This window comes from Oryx dammah, unplaced genomic scaffold (assembly GCF_014754425.2).
Source record: "Oryx dammah isolate SB20612 unplaced genomic scaffold, SCBI_Odam_1.1 HiC_scaffold_26, whole genome shotgun sequence".
Classification (NCBI taxonomy): Eukaryota; Metazoa; Chordata; class Mammalia; order Artiodactyla; family Bovidae; genus Oryx; species Oryx dammah.
Genome location: NW_024070210.1, coordinates 80,605,140 through 80,625,016, shown reverse-complemented (window position 1 = coordinate 80,625,016; position 19,877 = coordinate 80,605,140). Strand labels below are relative to the sequence as shown.

Sequence of the window (19,877 nt, the reverse complement as noted above, 5' to 3'; positions counted from 1 at the left end):
TGGCGTAACCTCCCTCCTATAATTGCTATGTATGGAAACCGGTACTAGACCAAGGTCTTTGGTCACAGTGCCACAACTGCATTCTGCACCAGGATGAAGGTGGGGCTTTTATTTCCGATCAAACATTGGTGGTCGAGCATTACTCATGACAGTCCAAGAGAGATGAACATTCAGGAGAAGCTCAAAATTCTTATTTGCCATCTATTCCTATTTAGAAGCGCTGGTTCAGAGACCCTTACCCTAGTCATCATTCATATGTAGAACATGCTACGGACAGAGAGAGAACCTACAAACTGGGCACACTTCTCCTACTGCCAGGAGGTCATCCTTAGAAAATTTCAACTTCCCCTTGGAGACAAATGTCATTGAGGATGCTGAATCATAGAACAGTCCAATTAGAGTGGAATTCAGGGTGTTTAAAAAATGAATGAAGACGATTAGCTCTCTGAATCAGTTAACTAGGATTAACTGATTTATAGGGAAGTCTGGGGAGAATCTAAACTAGCCAGGGTTTGGTTCAATCACATGCAGACACCCTTAAGTTAGGAAACTTATTTCTAAGGAAACTGGGAGACTGCTATATACTCTCGAGAATGAGAGGCAGGTACCCCAAAGACTCATCTTCTTTCAGCCCCAAGGCATGACCTTTTAACTGTGAGTCCACTTGAGTCAGGCTCCTACAAGTACAAGTACCAAATGCCCAGCCCAGTCCATGCCTACAAACTTCTGCAGACCTTTGTGGCCATCTGGGTAACTCTGCTCTTACAAGGAAAGGAGCATGGGGGCAGGAGAAGGAGGCGTGCAAGGGGAAAAAAAAATTATTAAATAAAAGAAAAATCACTGGGTTAATGTTCCCCATTTTCACATAGACAAAGTTTTCTTTTTCCCTTTCCAGAAGCAGGTTCTCTGATTCAACAGTGCCAACTGCAGCAGCCTCTTCTACCTCTCCTCGAAGTCCTCTTCATAGGCATCTCCTGAGCTGCTATAAAGAACAGACAGCTAACTTGCTACTTTCCACAGGAGATTCAAGGCCCATTTCAAATGACCCCCTGTGTTATTACCAACATCCTCATAAATGTATTTCACTGTTTTTATTTAATCTCTCTAAGTCAGTCAGTTCTTTAAACCAGAATTGGCTCTAGGGGCTCTGAGTCCCTGAAAAGAAGGTGAAAAACCCAGAGGATCTTTCCATTAAATGGAGAATGCTTCCTCAATTACAAGCAGGACAGATGTGGGCTAAAAGTCTTCCTGGTCAGAAGCACTGGCTCTGTGGTAGCTTCTCCCTTCCTCTCCTTCCTACCACACACGCAGTTAACACTATTCAGAAAGAGATGGCCACAAAAGCTCCTGTATCTGGTTTCTCACTTGTACCTGCTACTACAGGATGAAAAGAAGGGTTCTGAGCCAACTGCTCCCCTCACTCTTACCACTCAGAGGAACAGGGTTAGAATTTAGTTTCCTCTTTTTCTTTTTTCAAGACACAAGAAAAGGCCAGTATGAATGGCTTCCAAACTACTTCTGGGGTTGCCAGCCTCTGGGATGGTAGTGTGGCACTGACTACTGTGTCAATAGTCAGTCATCAAACTGTCAACAGATCCAACTCTGACTTTGAAACAGTATGATGGGATTTAAAAGAAAAATACTGTGCAGCTTAGTGTCATCTAGTTCCTAACAGCAAGACATATGGAGAAAACCTAAGGCCGCTGCTCTTTAGAGAATAGGAGACTAGATGGGCAGGACCATGAGGAATATGCTGCTGCAGTGGAGGGCTGTTATCAGAGAAGCACATGCCACTGTTTCAGAAAAGAAAAAGAGCTAGAACTATGGAAATATCCAAGCTTACATGCCACCCAACAACCAAAACACATCACCACACCACACCCATGGCAACATTCCCACCATAGACAGGATGACACCAAGTCACAGTGAGGGAAGAGGCTGGGCAGACACAAACTTAAAACCACAGAGGTGAAGGCAGCTACTCAGAGAGCTTCAAACAGATGCACAGAAAAATAAAAAATAGTTAGATTGGGGAGAGAAATAAAAATAGAAAGGCACCAGGTAATAAATCAGCAAAAAGATAGCAGGAACCCTGCTACAGAATTCAAGGGGAGGGAGAGAAGTGACCCAACGCTACCCTGGCGCGACTGCCTGGCTTCGCGAGCTTCGAGAGTCTTTGTCGTTAGCCTCCCCAGTTCTCCCCCCACCTCTTCCCAATGCAGATGATTTTGGACAATCACAGATTTCCCAAGTTCTTTGTTCCTGAGGAGAGAGACACAGAGAAGGGTTGGGGGGTAAGCGAGGTCAAGAGGACAGCAAAGATACAAAAAAAAAAAAGTTGCCACAGATATTTTCATACACTACAACCAGAAGGGTCATGGGTTTGAAAAAACGAAGACAAGGGGTGGGGAGAGTGATCATACTGGGGAAGAGGGAAAGGAAGCAGAGGGAAGGGTCAGCGGGCCACCTCTAGTGACTACAGGACTGCTACCGTAGGGTGCTGGACTCACTCTGAAGGACGCTTATGGTAGCCTGGGCTCGAATCCATGTTATGGAAGGGTTTTGCCTCAAGTCATTCCTCTTGGGGTCGTTGCTGGCCCTGCACTCGTAAGTCCCAGAGTCCTCCAAGGTGAGCCGGGTAATTCTCAGCACACTCACGCCGTTTGACCCGTAGGCGGTGTTTACGGTGACACGGCGCTTCCGAGCACCGTCCCACAGCTGTCTGAAAGACTCTGCCCGGTTGACTTCTGCGTACCACCACTGGATCTCTGGCGTGGGGCTCCCGACCACGTCACAGTACAGCTCAAAGGCGTCCCCAGTGAGCTTAGTTTCTGACATGGGCGACTTGACAAACCCAGCTAGAGGGAGGGGGAGCAGGAATGCAGTGACAGGCCAATCAGAAAAAAAGAAGAATCAACAGGTGTTAATAGTAATTTAAAGAAAAGAAAAGAAAAAAAGCAAATGAGTTGCAAAGAACAAAAAGGATTCATTTTTAAACTATAAAGAGACAGTAAATAGCATTTCATACAAGCTTTTAGAAGAAGAACCACCCTGGGAAGCTTATGAAGCAAAGGCAGGCTAATTACAAGCTGGGGCAGCCCAGGTGCTGGCCAGGCAGAAGCAAGCCCACTGGAAAGCATTTTAGCAATGGGCCCAGCCGGTAGGAATGAGAAAGCCTTGGGTCTCAGGGAAGTCTCTTTCCATAGAACACAAACCATTACCTTTTCAAACTCAGGCAAGTGATGAAAGATAACCGGAAGTGGCAATAGGTTTACATGCCAAGTCAGGATCTCTCTTTTGGATGGGTGAACACTTGGTTAGAAATGCAATGTCTTTTATGGGTCACAACAAGAAGCGTTAATGACCTACTGACACCTTCTTTTGGGAGTCAGAGTCCAAATCTCACCTGAAAGGCTAGCAAATTTCTCACTCATGCAGGATCCTATCCTGAATTCAGGTTAGACTTTCCCGCATCCTCTTCTTCCGTGGGCCCATGGCAAACAAATAACCCCGTTGTTTGTGAAGCAGCCTCTATCTGAAAGCAAACCCTCTGGTACAGGAGAGCAAGACAGTCTGTATTTCAGAGTGAGAATTACTATCGGGGTCAGCTTAGGAGTGGAACCAACAGTAACTCAACTTATTGCCAGCGTCTGGAGGGACTATTCCCTCCACAATCCCATAAATTTATAAACCAGAAAAGTCTCCTGAAAAGTCAGTCTTAAAAATAACCATGACACAAAAACAAAAACCGAACCAGAACAACAAACAAAAAAATCCATGGCATCTGACAGGCTCTCTTCACATTCTTTAGTTGCCTGGTTCCTAGAGGCCAGCTCAAAAAGAATGAAAACTGTACAATGATGTATTAAACTAAACTCTATGGTAAAGGCTAGGCCTCACCAACATTGCCAGGAATTGCCCAGGAACTTAAGGTTGATGTCTACCTCCACTTGCCCATAATTTGTTTGAGGTTACACTTGTGTAAGATAAGGTGGCAATGGCAAAGAGAGAGCAAAAAAAAATCCAGACTTATTGGAAGAACTTGGAATGGAGTCCATATCACAGTGCAAGCATACTCTCTCTCACCCATTTACTCCACCAAGGGTCCATTCAGCATTTCTACCAATTCAGGCTAAAAGGTACTAATAATTCAATATCTAAAGTACAGGCAAGAAGCTATAAGAGGGAACTCTGAGTCGCCGGGCAATTTCTCTTGGGCCCAAGCCAGATCCTCTGCAATGAGCAGAGTAAGGCCAGTATCTACCAACATCAGGTTAAGAACATTTCAGAGGAGAAGTATGAATTAAATGGAACAGTTTCCCTACAGACCAAAAGCCAAGGATATAATGGGATTGCTGAAAATGGAGGTTGCTAAGTGGAAATTTTTCTGTTTATATCCACTGCATATTTGCCTTTGGAGATAAACTCTACACCATGGACCTCAGAACCCTATGGGAAATACTACACTTACTCAAGTAGATGTCAAGAACTCCAAATTCATACTAGTCTTTCAACTGATAAAAAATTCAGAATCTGGGAAGGATAGGAAAGCAGTCATTAACAGCCTCAGATTAACTGTTCTGCCTTCAAAATGACATGCCTAAACTACCTTTTGAGACCGGATATCAGTTCCCTGAAAGGAACTAATAATGAGAGGCCCCAAAAAGCCAAAAATATATCATTCTCAGGTGCAGGGGAAGTTTCAGAATTCCAGAAAGAAGACACCAAGCCATTGCATGCAAAGCTGAGCTCACTTTCAGATAAAAGGGTACCCAAGGAGCTATGTTTTAGCTTTCACACTATCTTTTCATTCATTTTACTACTGGCTCAGTCACTAAAGAAAACTATTTATCAGTAAATCCCTAGAAAGGAGAAAAAAGTATTATTCTCCTTTAATCATACTCTTGATCATTAAGTGGAATTCACAAATGCTCTTATTCTCACATTCTCTGTGAACTGGGGGAATTTGTGTCCCCTTGAATGATGGGATAATGTGCCTAATTATGCTCTAGAAATACGTTGTTAGTGGATTTCTCCTTTTTTCTCCCTTCTTCTGAATTGCACTTCAAAACAAGCTTAGATCTAAGCCTATTCAATTTACTGACCATGCTATGTAGAAGGAATACCTGCAAGTATGTCCAGAACCACCGAGAACCCATCCAATTTCAAAATAATCATAAATCCCAAGACACCACAATTCAAAGACAGTGGAGACACAGTCTGAACACAATTCTCCACTGCCCAGAATGAAGAAAGTCACTCAAACCAACACTGCAACTTCTGGACAAGACTTACTTCTAAGGAAGTGCTGATCTGATTTAGTTTAGTTTTCTTCTTGTATACAGGGAAGGGGACCAAGTCAAAAATGTTCCTTGATTATCGACTAGTAAATTATATTATATATATTTAGGGCTTCCCTTGTGGCTCAGCGACAGAGAGTCTGCCTGCAATGCAGGAGACATGGGTTCGATCCCTGGGTCAGAAAGATCCCCTCGGAGAAGTGAGTGGCAACCCACTCCAGCACTGGGAAATCTCATGGACAGAGGAGCCTGAAGGGCTATACAGTACATGAGGTTGCAAGAGAGTCAGCTAAACAAAAACAACAATGATATATATTTAAGCAAACTTATCTAAAAACAAAAGTAAAAATCTCTTAAAACAATGACAACAGACATCTATCTGTGCTTTGAGGGGTATTATTTATTATTATTAGACATGTATATCAATAGATAACATTTTCTAAGTATGTGTTATGTGTTAGACAATGTGCTAAGCACTTTTATATTATCTCATTTAATCTTCACAACATAGCACAGATGCAATTATAATCCCCTTAAAAGATGTGGAAACCAAGGTCCAAAAAAGTTGAGTACTTTTCCCGCAGTTACAAGCTAACAGTGAAGAGTCTAGACTGGAATTCAGGTGTGTCCAAAGTATGGTCTCTTAACACCACAACTACAGTCAATGTGTCTCCCTAAGCCAGAAAAGTTACAGATATTTTGGTCACCACTTAAATATAATTAATTAATTCTGCCTATGAAAAGTCAAGACTCCTCCACTGGAACATGCAGCACACTATGATGACTAATCCTTAAAATTATAATTATTAAAGAATAGAGACAGAATAGCACAAGGATCAAAGAAATCCTAAAGCAATTATGCGAATGTGAGTGAGTGGGGGGCGGGGGGACGGTGGGAAAGGGTAGAGAAGAGTGAGAAAACAAAAGATGGTTCAGAAGCAAGACTTTCCCCACAGTTCTGATGGTTCTACCACCCTGCTCTTAAGAAGCCTAGCTTCATAGAAAGGAGCTTAAAAAACATTAAAGGCATTTCTCGTGTTGTAGTTAGTGGCCAAATTACTAAAGGGCAGCACCTAAAATATTTATGAAACAGTTTACAAAGTGCTTTCACACATATCACATCTCATTTTGTTCACATAAATTCACAAGGTTCATAGGTCAAGTGCAGAGATAGGTTCATGATTTGATCAAGATCACTTAGGTAGCTAATCCTGAGTGGAGCGGGGATCAAAACAGAGATCTTCAGCTTTTAGTGTACCATTCTTTCCAAAAAAAACACACTGCCTCTAAATAAAACAAGTAGGGAATTCCTTGATAGCTGAACACTCATCAAAAATCATGAAAACAGATCTATTTCTCCTCCTAGCAATAGGGAAAAGAAAAGAAAAAAAAAATGCTCTCTCTATACAGTACTGTGGAATCACAGCAAGGCAAAGTTATTAGCAACCATCTACCTCATTATCCACCCAAAATTAGCTCTAATTCAGGAGAAGAGAAGAACCAGCTCTCAGCAGCAGCAGGAGGCAAGGCAGCTCACAGCCTGACTCACTGCCCTGCCTTTCATTACCAACGGCTTTCAAACAAATACATGCCCTCAACGTGAGAGCACATACTGCTGAAAGTCAGGAGACCAGGAAAAGCATCTGTTTGATTTCCAGGTCAAAGCTCATCCAATATTTTGGAAAAAGCCTAATTTCAGAAAAACAACCTCTGGCCCCCTCTCTACCAGCATCTCCATCCACTGTAACAGGTAAATGGGCTCAGAACTCAAACAGGTTTGACAAAGTACTAATATCAGCTCCTTCAGTTCAACAATGATAAAGAGGGAAGCCAGAGTGGTCACTAGTTTTGTGGGAGGGAGGAACTAGAAACTGAGTGTGGAGGAGGGTGGCCGGCATAGTATTAAAAAATGAAGACAGTAAAACCAGGAAAAGCCTAAAGTAAAACTGTAACTGGGGATGGGACGAGAAGATGACAGCTGGGGCTAGCAGCCGGAGAAAAGGAGGAGCTCTCTGGCAGGGAAAACTGCATGTGTAGATATGTAGCAGAGGGTGAGAAGAAGGGAACACAGAAGAACAAGTTGAGCCTAATCCCAAGAAAACTGCTTTTACATATGCCCTAAGGAAGCAAAAATGCTATCCTAGCCCCATACAAGAGGGACCATCAGTGATTTTTTTTACAGCCAATATTCTCATTTTCCTCCAGGGCTATCAGTGAACAGACAGTAAGATTCACTTATATTCCTCTCTCAGCTGACTACTGCCAAGGCCGGGCCTTTAAATTTAGCCTGTTTCTGTCACCTTTAAAAAAAAAAAAAAAAACAGCTGTTCCCTTCAAGCCCCTCTCCACTACTAATTCCCTGTGGGTGGCTCATGCTGTTCTTTCCTTCGTGCCTCATAAAAAAGAGGAAATAACAGCCAAGAACACAAGAGAGCTTCTCTCCCCCTCCCCCATTCACTCATATCAAGCACCCCAAAAAGAAGACAGACTCAGAACACGGCAGACTGGTATCCAGCTTCAGTTATAGGTATGGTATTTTAAATCTAAGTGACTCTTGACTGCAATAAGCCTGCCTATTCTTACTGCTTAATTTAATCCTTAACACTATCCCTCAACACCAAAGATAGGTCCTAAGTCCACAGGCACTCATTCTGTGTGTTAAAACCAAGTGTAAGGCAGGCCTGAGGCCATGAGAGTGGATGAAAATGGGGTAACCTCATTCTCCACAGCAAGAAGGAGGTATATGGGTCTCATTTCATGGACCAGTCTGATCTGCAGGTGAGAGACAGCAGCAATTACAAAGCATTTTCCAAAGTCACACCTATTCCTTTAACAGCTATCTCTATCAAGGAGTCATGACAAAGGCTTAGAAATTAAGATCTTCTCCATTCACCAGCTTCTAATCCAGGGCCATCCTTTATTCCAAAATTATAGCATCCAAATGGCTAAAACAATCTGTTTTAGCATATTTTAGTCAGCCTTCTGTTCTGAGAAATAGGAGACTATGTAGTTTAGTGGATAAAAGTAGCAAACTCTAAATCTGGATTACTTGGAGGTGCTGTCACTAATTGTATGACCTTAGGCAAATGACCTAACCTCTGAGCTTCTCCCTAATCTGTAGGCTGGACTAATAATAGTAGCAACCTCAAAGAGTTATTGTGAGGATTACTTGAAATTGACATACAGCTTAAAAAAGTACCTGGCACCTAGTAAGCACTCAAGAAGGTTAGCCATTATTCTATGTCTCCACAGAAATTATGCTGAACAAGCCATATGCAGCAGCCTTCAGCACTGTTCCAACAACAGTCTGGGAAGTAGAAATTTTCTCTTAAAGGAGCTCCAACTTAGAATCCAACTTCATCAATAAACAGCATAAAATTAATTTTAACCTTAAAAATTAAGGTTAAAAATAAGAACCAGAATGGAAATATTAATTGCAGAAGGCAATGAAAGAGTTGAGTATTCTTCATTCCTTCCTATCCTCAGAGCAAACTAAAAATAAGGGGAGTGGTAACAGAAGTGTGGACTCAAGGAATTAGCAAATGTTATTACAGAGTTACAAATCATTCAATCTAAGATAATGAACAATATGGAAAGCCCCAAAGTAATGAGAATAAAAAGAGGCAGTACAAGATTCTCCTTTAAAAAAACAAAAAGTAAATTGGCCTACTAATTATAAATTAAGCTGCTTGGCAATAATATATGGGAAGATACTGGATATCAAGCAGACCAAACTGTAAATTCACAAAAATGGTAGTTACAGGATTTTGATCATATCAGGTTATTTTTTTAAGAAGAGTCAGCTTTTGAGTCAGTACCTCCACAACTTAAATTCTCTTAACTTTGAGCAGTTTCTTCAAGCAGGAATGATGCCACTTAAGGTAGTTGTAGAAGTCATGTGATATATATGGAAGAGATCTGTAGGTTCTACAAATGTTAAGTTACTTTAGATTAGACAAGAAATAGGCATTCAATATGACTGATCTTCATTCAACACAAATTTTCATTCAGTCCTCCTGTCAATTCCCTTTCATAAGCTAAACAAGCATGACCTATCAAGATCCATGGGACTAAAACTCAGTGACACACACACACAAGAAGGCACAGTATGATTAAAAGGGACTTTCCTGGGGGCTCAGCTGTAAAGAATCTGTCTGCAACGCAGGAGATGTGGGTTCCATCCCTCGGTCAGAAAGATCTCCTAGAGAAGGAAATGGCAACCTACTCCAGTATTCTTGCCTGGGAAATCCCCTGGACAGAAGAGTCTGGAGGGCCACAGTCCATGGGGTCGCAAAGAATCAGACATTACTTAGCGACTAAACAATGATGATTAAAAAAAAAAAAAAAAGTCACAGGCTTGTCTCTTACCAGAAAATACACACCAAAATTTGCATATGATATAGGGAGAGATGTCCCAGACACCAGGTTAAACACTGAGTTTTGACTGTATTGCTACTGGATGTGTGGAGAGATAAGGGTCTCTCTATTTAAATTGAGAGCTCACCTTATAAGGATATGAGCCATGGTTTACAACATCTGGGTTGGTTTCTTCAACTTCTTCAAACTCAGTCTCCTCATCTGAAAAATGGGGATAATAATTCCTACCTTCTTCATAAGGTCATGGTGAGGTTCATATGAACAATGTAATAAAGTTACTTTGTAACCTATAGAACTAAAAATGTAATAATAATATAAGATGGCTGTTTTATGCAAGCATTCTACTCTAATTTAAAGGATGATCTAAATCATTTCTGGGTATTCTACTGAAGTACCTCAAAAACACTGTGGGGTGAAAAAGTTGGGGGGACAGAACTCAAAGACTCACCCGGGGGATGGGAGTTGTTCATTACACTTTTTCTGAATTTTTCCAAACGAAAAAAGTATGAAAACCAATGACCCAGAGAATTTCAACATGTTTTAAATAGAAAGGGGCATTAAATAAAGTAAGACTGCCAGCATTAAATTTTTAAAAATTAGAATACTGGTTTAAAAAAAAAGAGGGTCTTATAAAAACAGAACTTGACACCAAATCTAAGAAATAAGGACTGGAAATTTTTAACAGCAGAGAGAACAATCAGCTCACCCTTCCTGCATTTCTTCATGCATATCCAACATGCTCCAGGCAGGGAGCTCAGTAACATCACATATGTCCCAGAATATCCTCAAATGGCCAATAAGAAATTGAAAACTCTGCTTATAGGCTATCCATCATAAAATCCTAGCCACTGAGTCTATGCCTTTACTAATAATGCAGTAAACAGCTTCATTATTATAGACAGTCCTTGAGACCAACAACACTTCTTCCTCACATCAGGGAGGAAAGAGGCATTTTAACTTAATCTTGAGCAAAGAAAGTGAAGTTAAATATAGATAAGGGCCCATCTGGACTGTGACATCAAAATGACCATAACCTTAGTTTTCAACTAAGGATGTGTCCAAGGGGAAAAATGCAGTAGCCACAAACTGCTGTCAAGCTAATCTTTTCAGGAACTGCAGAAAATCTACTTTTTAACTCTACAAACAGTACTCAACTGTTAATACACAAAGGAAAAAAGCTAGTTTTGCTAGCCATTAAAAACCACAGATGTTTCATCCAAAGGAAACAGACAATGCATACATACCAACAGTATCTCAAAGAACATTCTTAATGAAAGGTCTGGTTTCAAACAATGAAACCCTTACATATTTAAGCAAACCCTAACAAAAGCTCTTATCCCAAGAGATGGTGAAAACTACCTGTGGGCCAACAGAAACACACACCCAAATGGAATTTTGAAGCCAGAAACAATGTTTCTGGAGAAGAGACACAGTAACAGAGTATTTGAAGAGTGTGCCTCAACTGACCCTTCACTTAGGATTATTAAAGACAAAATGAAAACAATATTCTGGAAAGGTTGAATACTCCAGTGAAATAAACCATTCTCAAAAGCAAGGAGGAAGTGGAGGGGCATTCCCTGACAGTCTAGTGGTTAGGACTCCATGCTTTCACTGCTAAGATTTCAGTATCTGGTCAGGGAACTAAGATCCCATAGGACTTGTAGCCACTGCCAAAAACAAAAACAAACCAGTAAAACTAAGAGAAAAATACATTATGTGATCCTTACTTACACCACTAAAAGCCATGGGCAATTAGTAATCTCCACTAATTATTTTCTTTGCAAATTTCTGTATTAGACAAGTGAAATTTGCAGAAAAAGTAATTAAGTAAAGATTACACAATTTATTTTTCTTTTAGGTTACTAGTTTTTCTTCTCAGGTGGCACAGTGGTAAAGTATCTGCCAGTCAATGCAGGAGACACGGGTTTGATCCCTGGGTGGGGAAGATCCCCTGGAGAAGAAAATGCCGCTCCGGTATCCTTGCCTAGGAAATCCCATGGACAGAGGAGCCTGGTGGGCTACAGTCCGGGAGGTCTTAAAAGAGTGAGACAGGACTGAGGATGCATAGCACCATCACAGATTCAATGTAACTTTTGATAATGAGCTCACTCACTTGTCCCTGACAACATACCAACATACCAACAACCAGGATTTAAATATCAAAAATAACACAATTCAGCATATTCTTCCAGAGGATAATACGATTTATCTCACTCTTTCATCCTCATAAAGCGCATAAGAATGACAGCAAACACAAGTAGTTGGAGCTGATAGTATGAATTTAATCTAGAAGATATTTTAACTAAAGAGGTAAAAAGTCCCTCTCCTACCTTCTTTTAAATAGCCATTCCCAGAAGCCGGAATCAAACACTTCGCACACAGGAAAATTCAATCTTTGAATCACATCCCAAGATGTTAGGCAATAAAGTCAGTTACAGACTTCCCAGCTGATGAATTACTTTCAAAGTATAAATAGTTTATAGTAGAAATCACACCGGGAACTTTGTTATTATATATTAAAGGCAATACTTTCTTTAGATGGCAAAATCCTAGAGCAGTGATTTTTTTAAACTATCATGCATCAGAATTACCTGTTAAAACACAGATTGCTGGGCTCCATCCCTGGAAATTCTCATTCAGCAGATCTGGAATGGGGCTTAGGAATAGGCATTTGTAACAAATTCTCAGATGCTGCTGGTATTGGTGGTTCGTAGACCACACGTCAACAACTACTGTCTTAGAGAGTCTGAAACTGCTAAATTTTTAGCTTTTTCAAACAGAAGAAAATAGGGGCAAAGGAACCACACAGATGTTTCTGAAACCATTTAAAGACTCTCCTAGTAATGAGTCTGATTCATAACCAAAAGAAGGAATGTGGGCAAAATGGTTTCTTAAAAAGTGTCACTCACTATGACTTCATAACAATGACTTTTATCTAATATTTGTTCAACTTATCTGTAAGCTGAGAGAAAGTTACTGAGGGCTTACTTAGCAAGGACTGTGCACAGGGACAACTAAAATAAACCTTGTTCCTAAAGGGACTTAATTTTGTAAAACATGAGACAGAAAAACAATTACAATACAATTGGCAAAGGCCACTTTTATAATAGACATGTGAAAGACAACAAAATCATAAAATAAGTTACTAATTTTACTGAGGGGAGAGGGCGGATATATGCATAGAAACCTCAGGCATAAAATCTGAATGTAGCCTTGTCAGCTGGGGGACGAGGCCTTGCTCTAGCCAAAAGGAAATAGTTTTGAATACAGTATTGAGAAGTGGTAGAAATAATTAGTTCTAAACAAAGCTAAAAAAATTCAACATTTTTTGAGTGATTTTACATGCCAAGCCCTTGTCAAATGTTCATGCTACTCATAAAAATAAGGTATTTATAGCCTCAAGGCCTCACAATTTAGGGAAAGTGACAAGCATCTTACAGGCTAAGAGCTTGGACTTCTTTCAACAGAATAAGTGATATGACAGATCTGACTGGTGGCTGTATGAAGAATGGATCCAAACTGGGAAAGGAGTTAGGAAACTCATTCACTAATTCAAATGAAAAATGAGTCTGAACTAGTTCAGAGAAGCTGTAGAAATGGTGAGAAGATGACGGATTTAAGACATGTTTACAGGATAGAATTAACTGAAACTACTGACTATGGTGTGGAGAGTGATACTATAAATGGAATAAAGGAAGGCAAGCTGAGAATTGGCTTTGGAGACACACAGGATGGGCTATGCTGGTGAGATGTTCAGATATTATCATAAAAAACATATACATGGATCTGGTATTCAGGAGAGAATCAGAGGCTACAAATACACACTTGGGAATTATCAGCTTAGGTGGAAGCCATGGGAAGAGATAAGATCACTCAGAGGATGAAAAGGAACTGAGGATGGAACTTTCTACATAACTAACAGTTCTTTCCAATGATTCACCACTGAATGTAATGTACTTTTATTAGGATAAAATACACCAAAATAGGAATTAATCCTATTATCTGGACAATCCTGTTATCTGGACAATACTTCACGTGAATAATTTATTATCCTGCTTTGGAAGACTAACAGGGGTCTTTTCATGGTTCTGCTGTCAGGGACTCAGATTCTAACACAGCATCCATGCCAGAAGCTCCCACAGCAGCATTAGACTTTACTTACTGTGTAATGCTATTAGCCTTAACAAAGAATCCTTAACCTTTCATAAAAATAGCACCTATCTGGTTCCAAAGAGAATCTTGGGAAATGCTTTTCCTCTGAAAAAGCTAACACTTAATCCCAAACAAATTTTCTCAACTTTTAAAAAAGGAAAATGTACAATCTTAGCCTAAAGCCCAAGGCTAAACCAACTCTCACCCTGCACGCTGCAGCAGAGACTGAAATGAAACAAAGCCAACATGCCACAGACCAAGTGATTCCAGAGGAAAAGAAAAAACCAAGAATTATAGTTCTTATTTAACGCTGTGATAAAAGTTCATTAAGTTTGTGATGTTTATGTCCTTTTTCCTGCCTTCTAGTCCTCCTCAATGTTTCTTTAAATATTAACCAGATATGATTTTGGAAAGTAAGGACTGTAACACACAAGCAAGAGTTTCTTCACTTCAACAATGGCACAGAATGGGAAATTTCCTTCCCCACTCTGGGCCTCAATGATCCCTAAATTTAAAATTTTGAGGATACGCAATAGAACTACACTGAGTTTTATTTTCACATTTTTTTTACAAGGATTTATGAAAAGAGACAAATTTTACTCCTTTAACTATGGACCATATTAACAATATGTTGAAACTGAAACTTTCCCATTACTTAAAATTGTGATGGTGGCAAAATGTATACGAGTCCAAGCATCACCATGGAGAAGGCAATGGCACCTCACTCTAGCACTCTTGCCTGGAAAATCCCATGGATGGAGGAACCTGGTGGGCTGCAGTCCATGGGGTCGCTAAGAGTCGCTAAGAGTCGGACACAACCGAGTGACTTCACTTTCACTTTTCACTTTCATGCACTGGAGAAGGAAATGGCAACCCACTCCAGTGTTCTTGCCTGGAGAATCCCAGGGACGGGGGAGCCTGGTGGGCTGCCGTCTATGGGGTCGCACTGAGTCAGACACGACTGAAGTGACTTAGCAAGCATCACCGACTTGATGGATGTGAGTTTGAGTGAATTCCGGGAGTTGGTGATGGACAAGGAGGCCTGGCATGCTACAGTTCATGGGGTCGCAAAGAGTCAGAGACGACTGAGCGACTGAACTGAACTGAAGCAATGTTTATGTTCTTTTTCCTGCCATCTGGTCCGCTTCAATATTTCTGCAACTATTAACCAGATATGATTTTGGAAAATAAGGACAGCAACACAGGCAAGCGACCAAGAGATTCTCTACTTCAACAATGACACAGAATGTCTCTAATTTTGTATCCCCACAATACCTTGCTATACATATTACACTCAATAATATTTGTTAAATCAATGGTGAGAAAACAATTCTCACTCACCAAGAATTAACCTTAAAATTCTTTCATTAAATTTAACCTATTAACAACTTAAAATGTACTAGTAATTATGTTAATGAACAGTAAAATAAATGAAACCGTCTTTCTTAGATTAGCGGAGTTTTTCATATCAGAGCCATTTTTCTGAGTATCAACAGAATCATAAATTTTAGGAGACCAAGCTATGGCATATTTGAATTTATCAGAGAGTCCCTAGAAGTTTCTTATTAGAAAAAAAAAATCCCTAATGTCAGTTTGTTTACTTGCTATACATCCATTAATCCTCATTTTTTGTTGTTCAGTTGCTAAGTCGTGTGTGACTCTTTATGACCCTATTAACTATAGCATGCCAGGCTTCTCTGTCCGTCACTATCCCCCTGAGTTTGCTCAAACTCATGTCCATTGAGTCAATCTTTGAGTTACATCCCAAGATGTTAGGTAATATAGTCAGTTACAATCAAAGATCTTTTAATCCTAGTAGGCAAGGAAGTAAAATTGAGTGTAAAAGATTTCTCATTTGAGATTTTACTTTATAGTTAGACTGCAACTTTCATATTCTTTTTCAAATTAGGTAATGATGTTGCCTATCATCAATTCTAAAAAGGAAGTACTTCTAGAATCAAAAACAGCCTAGAAATCTCCTTCTTTGAAATGATAACCTTTAAGAAAAACATCTGTGGGGAAGGGGCAGGGAGTAGGACATTTTATAACTATTCTTTTTTCTATTTTAAGAACACTCAAAATAGATTACTAAACGCATAACTGAACATCTCTGAAACCAAATTATTATACCAGGAGCTAAGTTTTACTGATGTTCACATATGTCAGGCACCGGGCAAAGTATATCATACAATTTAATTCACTACCCCTTAAGATTGTACTGTCATTCTACAGATGTGCAGAGGCCGGATGCATTCTCTGGTAGTTACAATTCCAGAGTTCAAAACACTATATTAAACTATCATTAACAGAAATGTTTTGTTTACTATGAACAATTAGAACTAACATCCTACATACATTATTTAATTCAAAAACATTTTATATTAGAATGACGATCACACAGTATGTTCTACTTCTTTCTCATAGACATTATCAGTTCAGGCTTTTATCACTACACAGCCATCTCCAATTATCTGTTATCTCTATGGAAACTGTGTGGGCCTGTGAGCTTAAAAAGTATTTGACATTACTGTGACTTACTGTTTTAAGCTGGCACTCCTAAATAGTAAACTGGAACTTAGTGGTAGATCTCTAGTTCTTACTGGCAGATCTTCAAGGTGGTTGCTACCCCTAAGATTTTCTTCCCATTAAGGGATGAAAAGGAATAGCACTTTCAATCCTTTTCCAAGCAGAGTCTCAACAGCACACCTCTGTATTCTTCTATTTGCATTTGGATTTCAAAACTCAGGACAAATGACAGGTAGCTCTTTCTCACAAAGAAGCTTACAAACTTTGCAATAAAAATTATTTTACCAAGTACACTTTGCATAGGATGATTATGCTTATGGCTGTCTAATAAGACTGTCTTAAAAGGATCATCCTTTCTTTTGGTCTTATTTCAACTGTGGACACATGTATTAGTAAAAATATTTCAATTGTCTACTCTGCAAAGTATCCACAGATACCAAGACTGCCCAAGCAGACTGTAAACCAAAGGTAAGAAACATCCTTGTGCAAAAACTTCAGAAGTAGGTCTACAAAGGGGTCATCTATTTCAATAATTTTAAAACCCAGCTCCTTGGGCCCTAAGGATTCTTTGGAACAGTTAGTGGATTCCTTCTCCCCCAAACAGCTCTACATTTATCTAATTAAAAATTAAGGTTCTATTTTTTAAATAAGAAAAAACTTGCTACAGTTTGAAAATTCCTAAATCTAATTCTCACCCCAATCTAACACTTAGATATCATAGTCCAAAGAGGCTTAGAATGTAGCTGAAAACCCTTACTAGAATCCAAAATTCCTGATTCCTGTTCACAAATGTTCTATCTACTAAAATCTGCTCCCTCCTCAATTCCTCTGGAAATTCCAATATTCAGTCAACAATCCAAAACTATTCTCTCATAATTACTTAATTACACTCTTATCATTTTGTTTCAGTCTTCATTATCTCATAACTCCACAACTAGATACTACCTGCACCTCCACAATGAGCGGAAGGATCAGGTTACATTACTTACCTCCTGCCCCAAACACAGGCAGTATGCTTCTCTTGAAAAGGGATAGCAAAACTGTATACAGTACGCTTCCATTAAAAATTAGCAGAGTTGTCCCAGGAATTATTTACATGCCAAATAGTAAATGTATAAACATTTAAGATTTTCACCAAAAAAATATGACTGAGTATAAAAATACAGCAATATATTGTTCTTCTTCCATTTAATGAAGCTTTTCCTTGTTTGGAATGAGAAAGGTCCTCTCAGTGAGCCAATTTCTTATCAAGAATTCAGTCATCATCAACATAATTCCCTTCAGTGACAATAATAACAGATATATCCTAGAGACTCCATACATTAATATAAATGAAAGGATCTGTCACTCCAATTACTATACTTAAAAAATGAAGGCTATAAATATGAAAATGAATTATAACATAATTAATACAGGGGCTTCCCAGGTGGCTCAGTGGTAAAGAATTTGCCTGCAATGCAGTAAGCCCAGGCTGGATACCTGGTCGGGAAGATCCCCTGGAAGAGTGCATGGCAATCCACTCCAGTATTCTTGCCTGGGAAATCCCATGGAGAGAAGAGCCTGGTGGGCTACATACAGGGCATGGGGTCGCAAAGAGATGGACACAATTTAGTGACTAAACAATCACAACAAAGCACTACAGTCTGTAAGTGTTCATGTTTTTAAAGGACAAGCTTTGAAAAGAAACACAACAAACTACTAACAGCGCTTATCCTGAGGAATGGGAATCGAGGGGTGAAAGGAAGAACTTTAATATTTTACCTATAATACCTAAGTATTATTTGAAATTATGTTAATCAAGTCCTTTCCTAATTTTCCAGTAACTTTCCTTTTTCAAAAGAGAGATGATATGGGGAGGGAGGTGGGAGGGGGGTTCAGGATTGGGAACTCATGTGCACCCGTGGTGGATTCATGTCAATGTATGGCAAAACCAATACAGTATTATAAAGTAAAATAAAAATAAATAAATTAATTAAAAAAATAAATTTTTTTAAAAATAAAATAAAATAAAATTTAAGTTAAATAATTCCATGTCAAAATGTTGTTTAATCACTATTCAAGGTAGGAACAGTCAGCCTCTCTGCCTCTAATACTGCCTCCAGTAGTTAGCTATATTTATTCTCTGAAATTTCAACCTGATGAAAACTTCATTACCTTTTAGGCAGAGATAGCTCACAAGCTTATGTATTTGGTTACTGGAGGTTCGCTTGGTACTACTGGGCCTGTCAGGTTTTTCCAATGGTGTATTTTGCGAGTTAAAGACAATACACTTCTTGAGCTTTTTTCAGTGGCAAATGGACAATACTGCAGAATGGTAAGGTGACACTCTTAAGACACTACTAAAAACATGTCCCACTCAAATTCTTTCCCATTCTGATTTTAAACAGCTGGTAAAATATACACACCTGTTACTGAAATACAAATGCCAGCAAGCTCATACTTCTGGCTATTTCTGAGCAGTTTTCACTTACTACTCTGTATACTCTAATTTTTTTTCCTTTAATGCACATCAAAATTTGTCTTTTCATCCTACAGCTGTAAAATCTGATTACCACTAACACTACCCCCAACCCATAATTGAATTTTAATGTCTACCTGCAACTGAGTAGCAAATTACATGCTCCATGGGCAGACATTTCAGAATGTTTCATGTGCACTCCACAGTTAAGAGGCAGTCTTGCAGGGAAGCACTAAAATTTACCAGCCCACAGCAAGTACCTCACAGGTTACAATCAATATTCATTACCAGCTGCCTGCCTGAAGTTCCTTCTGCCTTGATGTCCCCAGTTCCTTCAGGAATTAATTTCCTTTGTAACTGGCCTCAAAGACTACCTAAGCTGTTTCTGAAAAATATGGACTTTATACAACCCTGTGGGGATTAAAAAAGCATGTTAGAAAAATCTCAGTAAACACCTACTAGGAAAAGCAAAGAGTCGGACACGACTGAGGGAATGAACTGAACTGAACTGAGGAAAAGCAAAAATACCCAGAAGTCAGTATGCAAATGTATCAGCTCAAAACATCAGTCAACTAAACAAAATTTTGTGTATTAGAAGTATAATAGAATTTGTTACCCCTCTGTCTCAAAGGGATTCAAATAAAACAGGACAAGGAGTTTAAAAGTGCCAAATGAAAAAAAAAAAAAATTAAAATAAAAGTGCCAAATGTTTATCTAGAAACAACTGAAAATACCAGAAAGGACAGGACTAAGTAGAGATGGGTAAAAAACACTGAAGTTACGATGTGTGTGCTAGTTGCTCTGTCGTATCTGACTCTTTGCAACCCCATGGACTATAGCCTGCCAGGCTCCTCTGTCCACGGAATTCTCCAGGCAAGAATACTGGAGTGGGTTGTCAAGCGGGGAGAGGGGGACTTATAAAAAATAATATAATTTAAAAAAATAATAATAATAATATATACTTATCACTATAACATAAGGCTCAAAATAATATTGTGGAGGAAAACAAAGATGAACAACAGAAGTAAGAAGAACAGGAACAAGGAAATAAAGCACAAGTGTTG

General features: G+C 39.3%; 1 protein-coding gene across 2 annotated transcripts in view; it reads right to left on the bottom strand.

Moving 5' to 3' along the window:
- The window catches only part of NPTN (neuroplastin), a 66,734-nt gene that overhangs the window by 31,072 nt on the left and 15,785 nt on the right, over positions 1-19,877 (bottom strand). For both annotated transcript variants that reach the window (XM_040227378.1, XM_040227377.1), the window contains exon 2: positions 2,511-2,858. In XM_040227378.1, the coding sequence (XP_040083312.1) occupies positions 2,511-2,858 (348 nt within the window). The remainder of the gene's footprint in view (positions 1-2,510; positions 2,859-19,877) is intronic.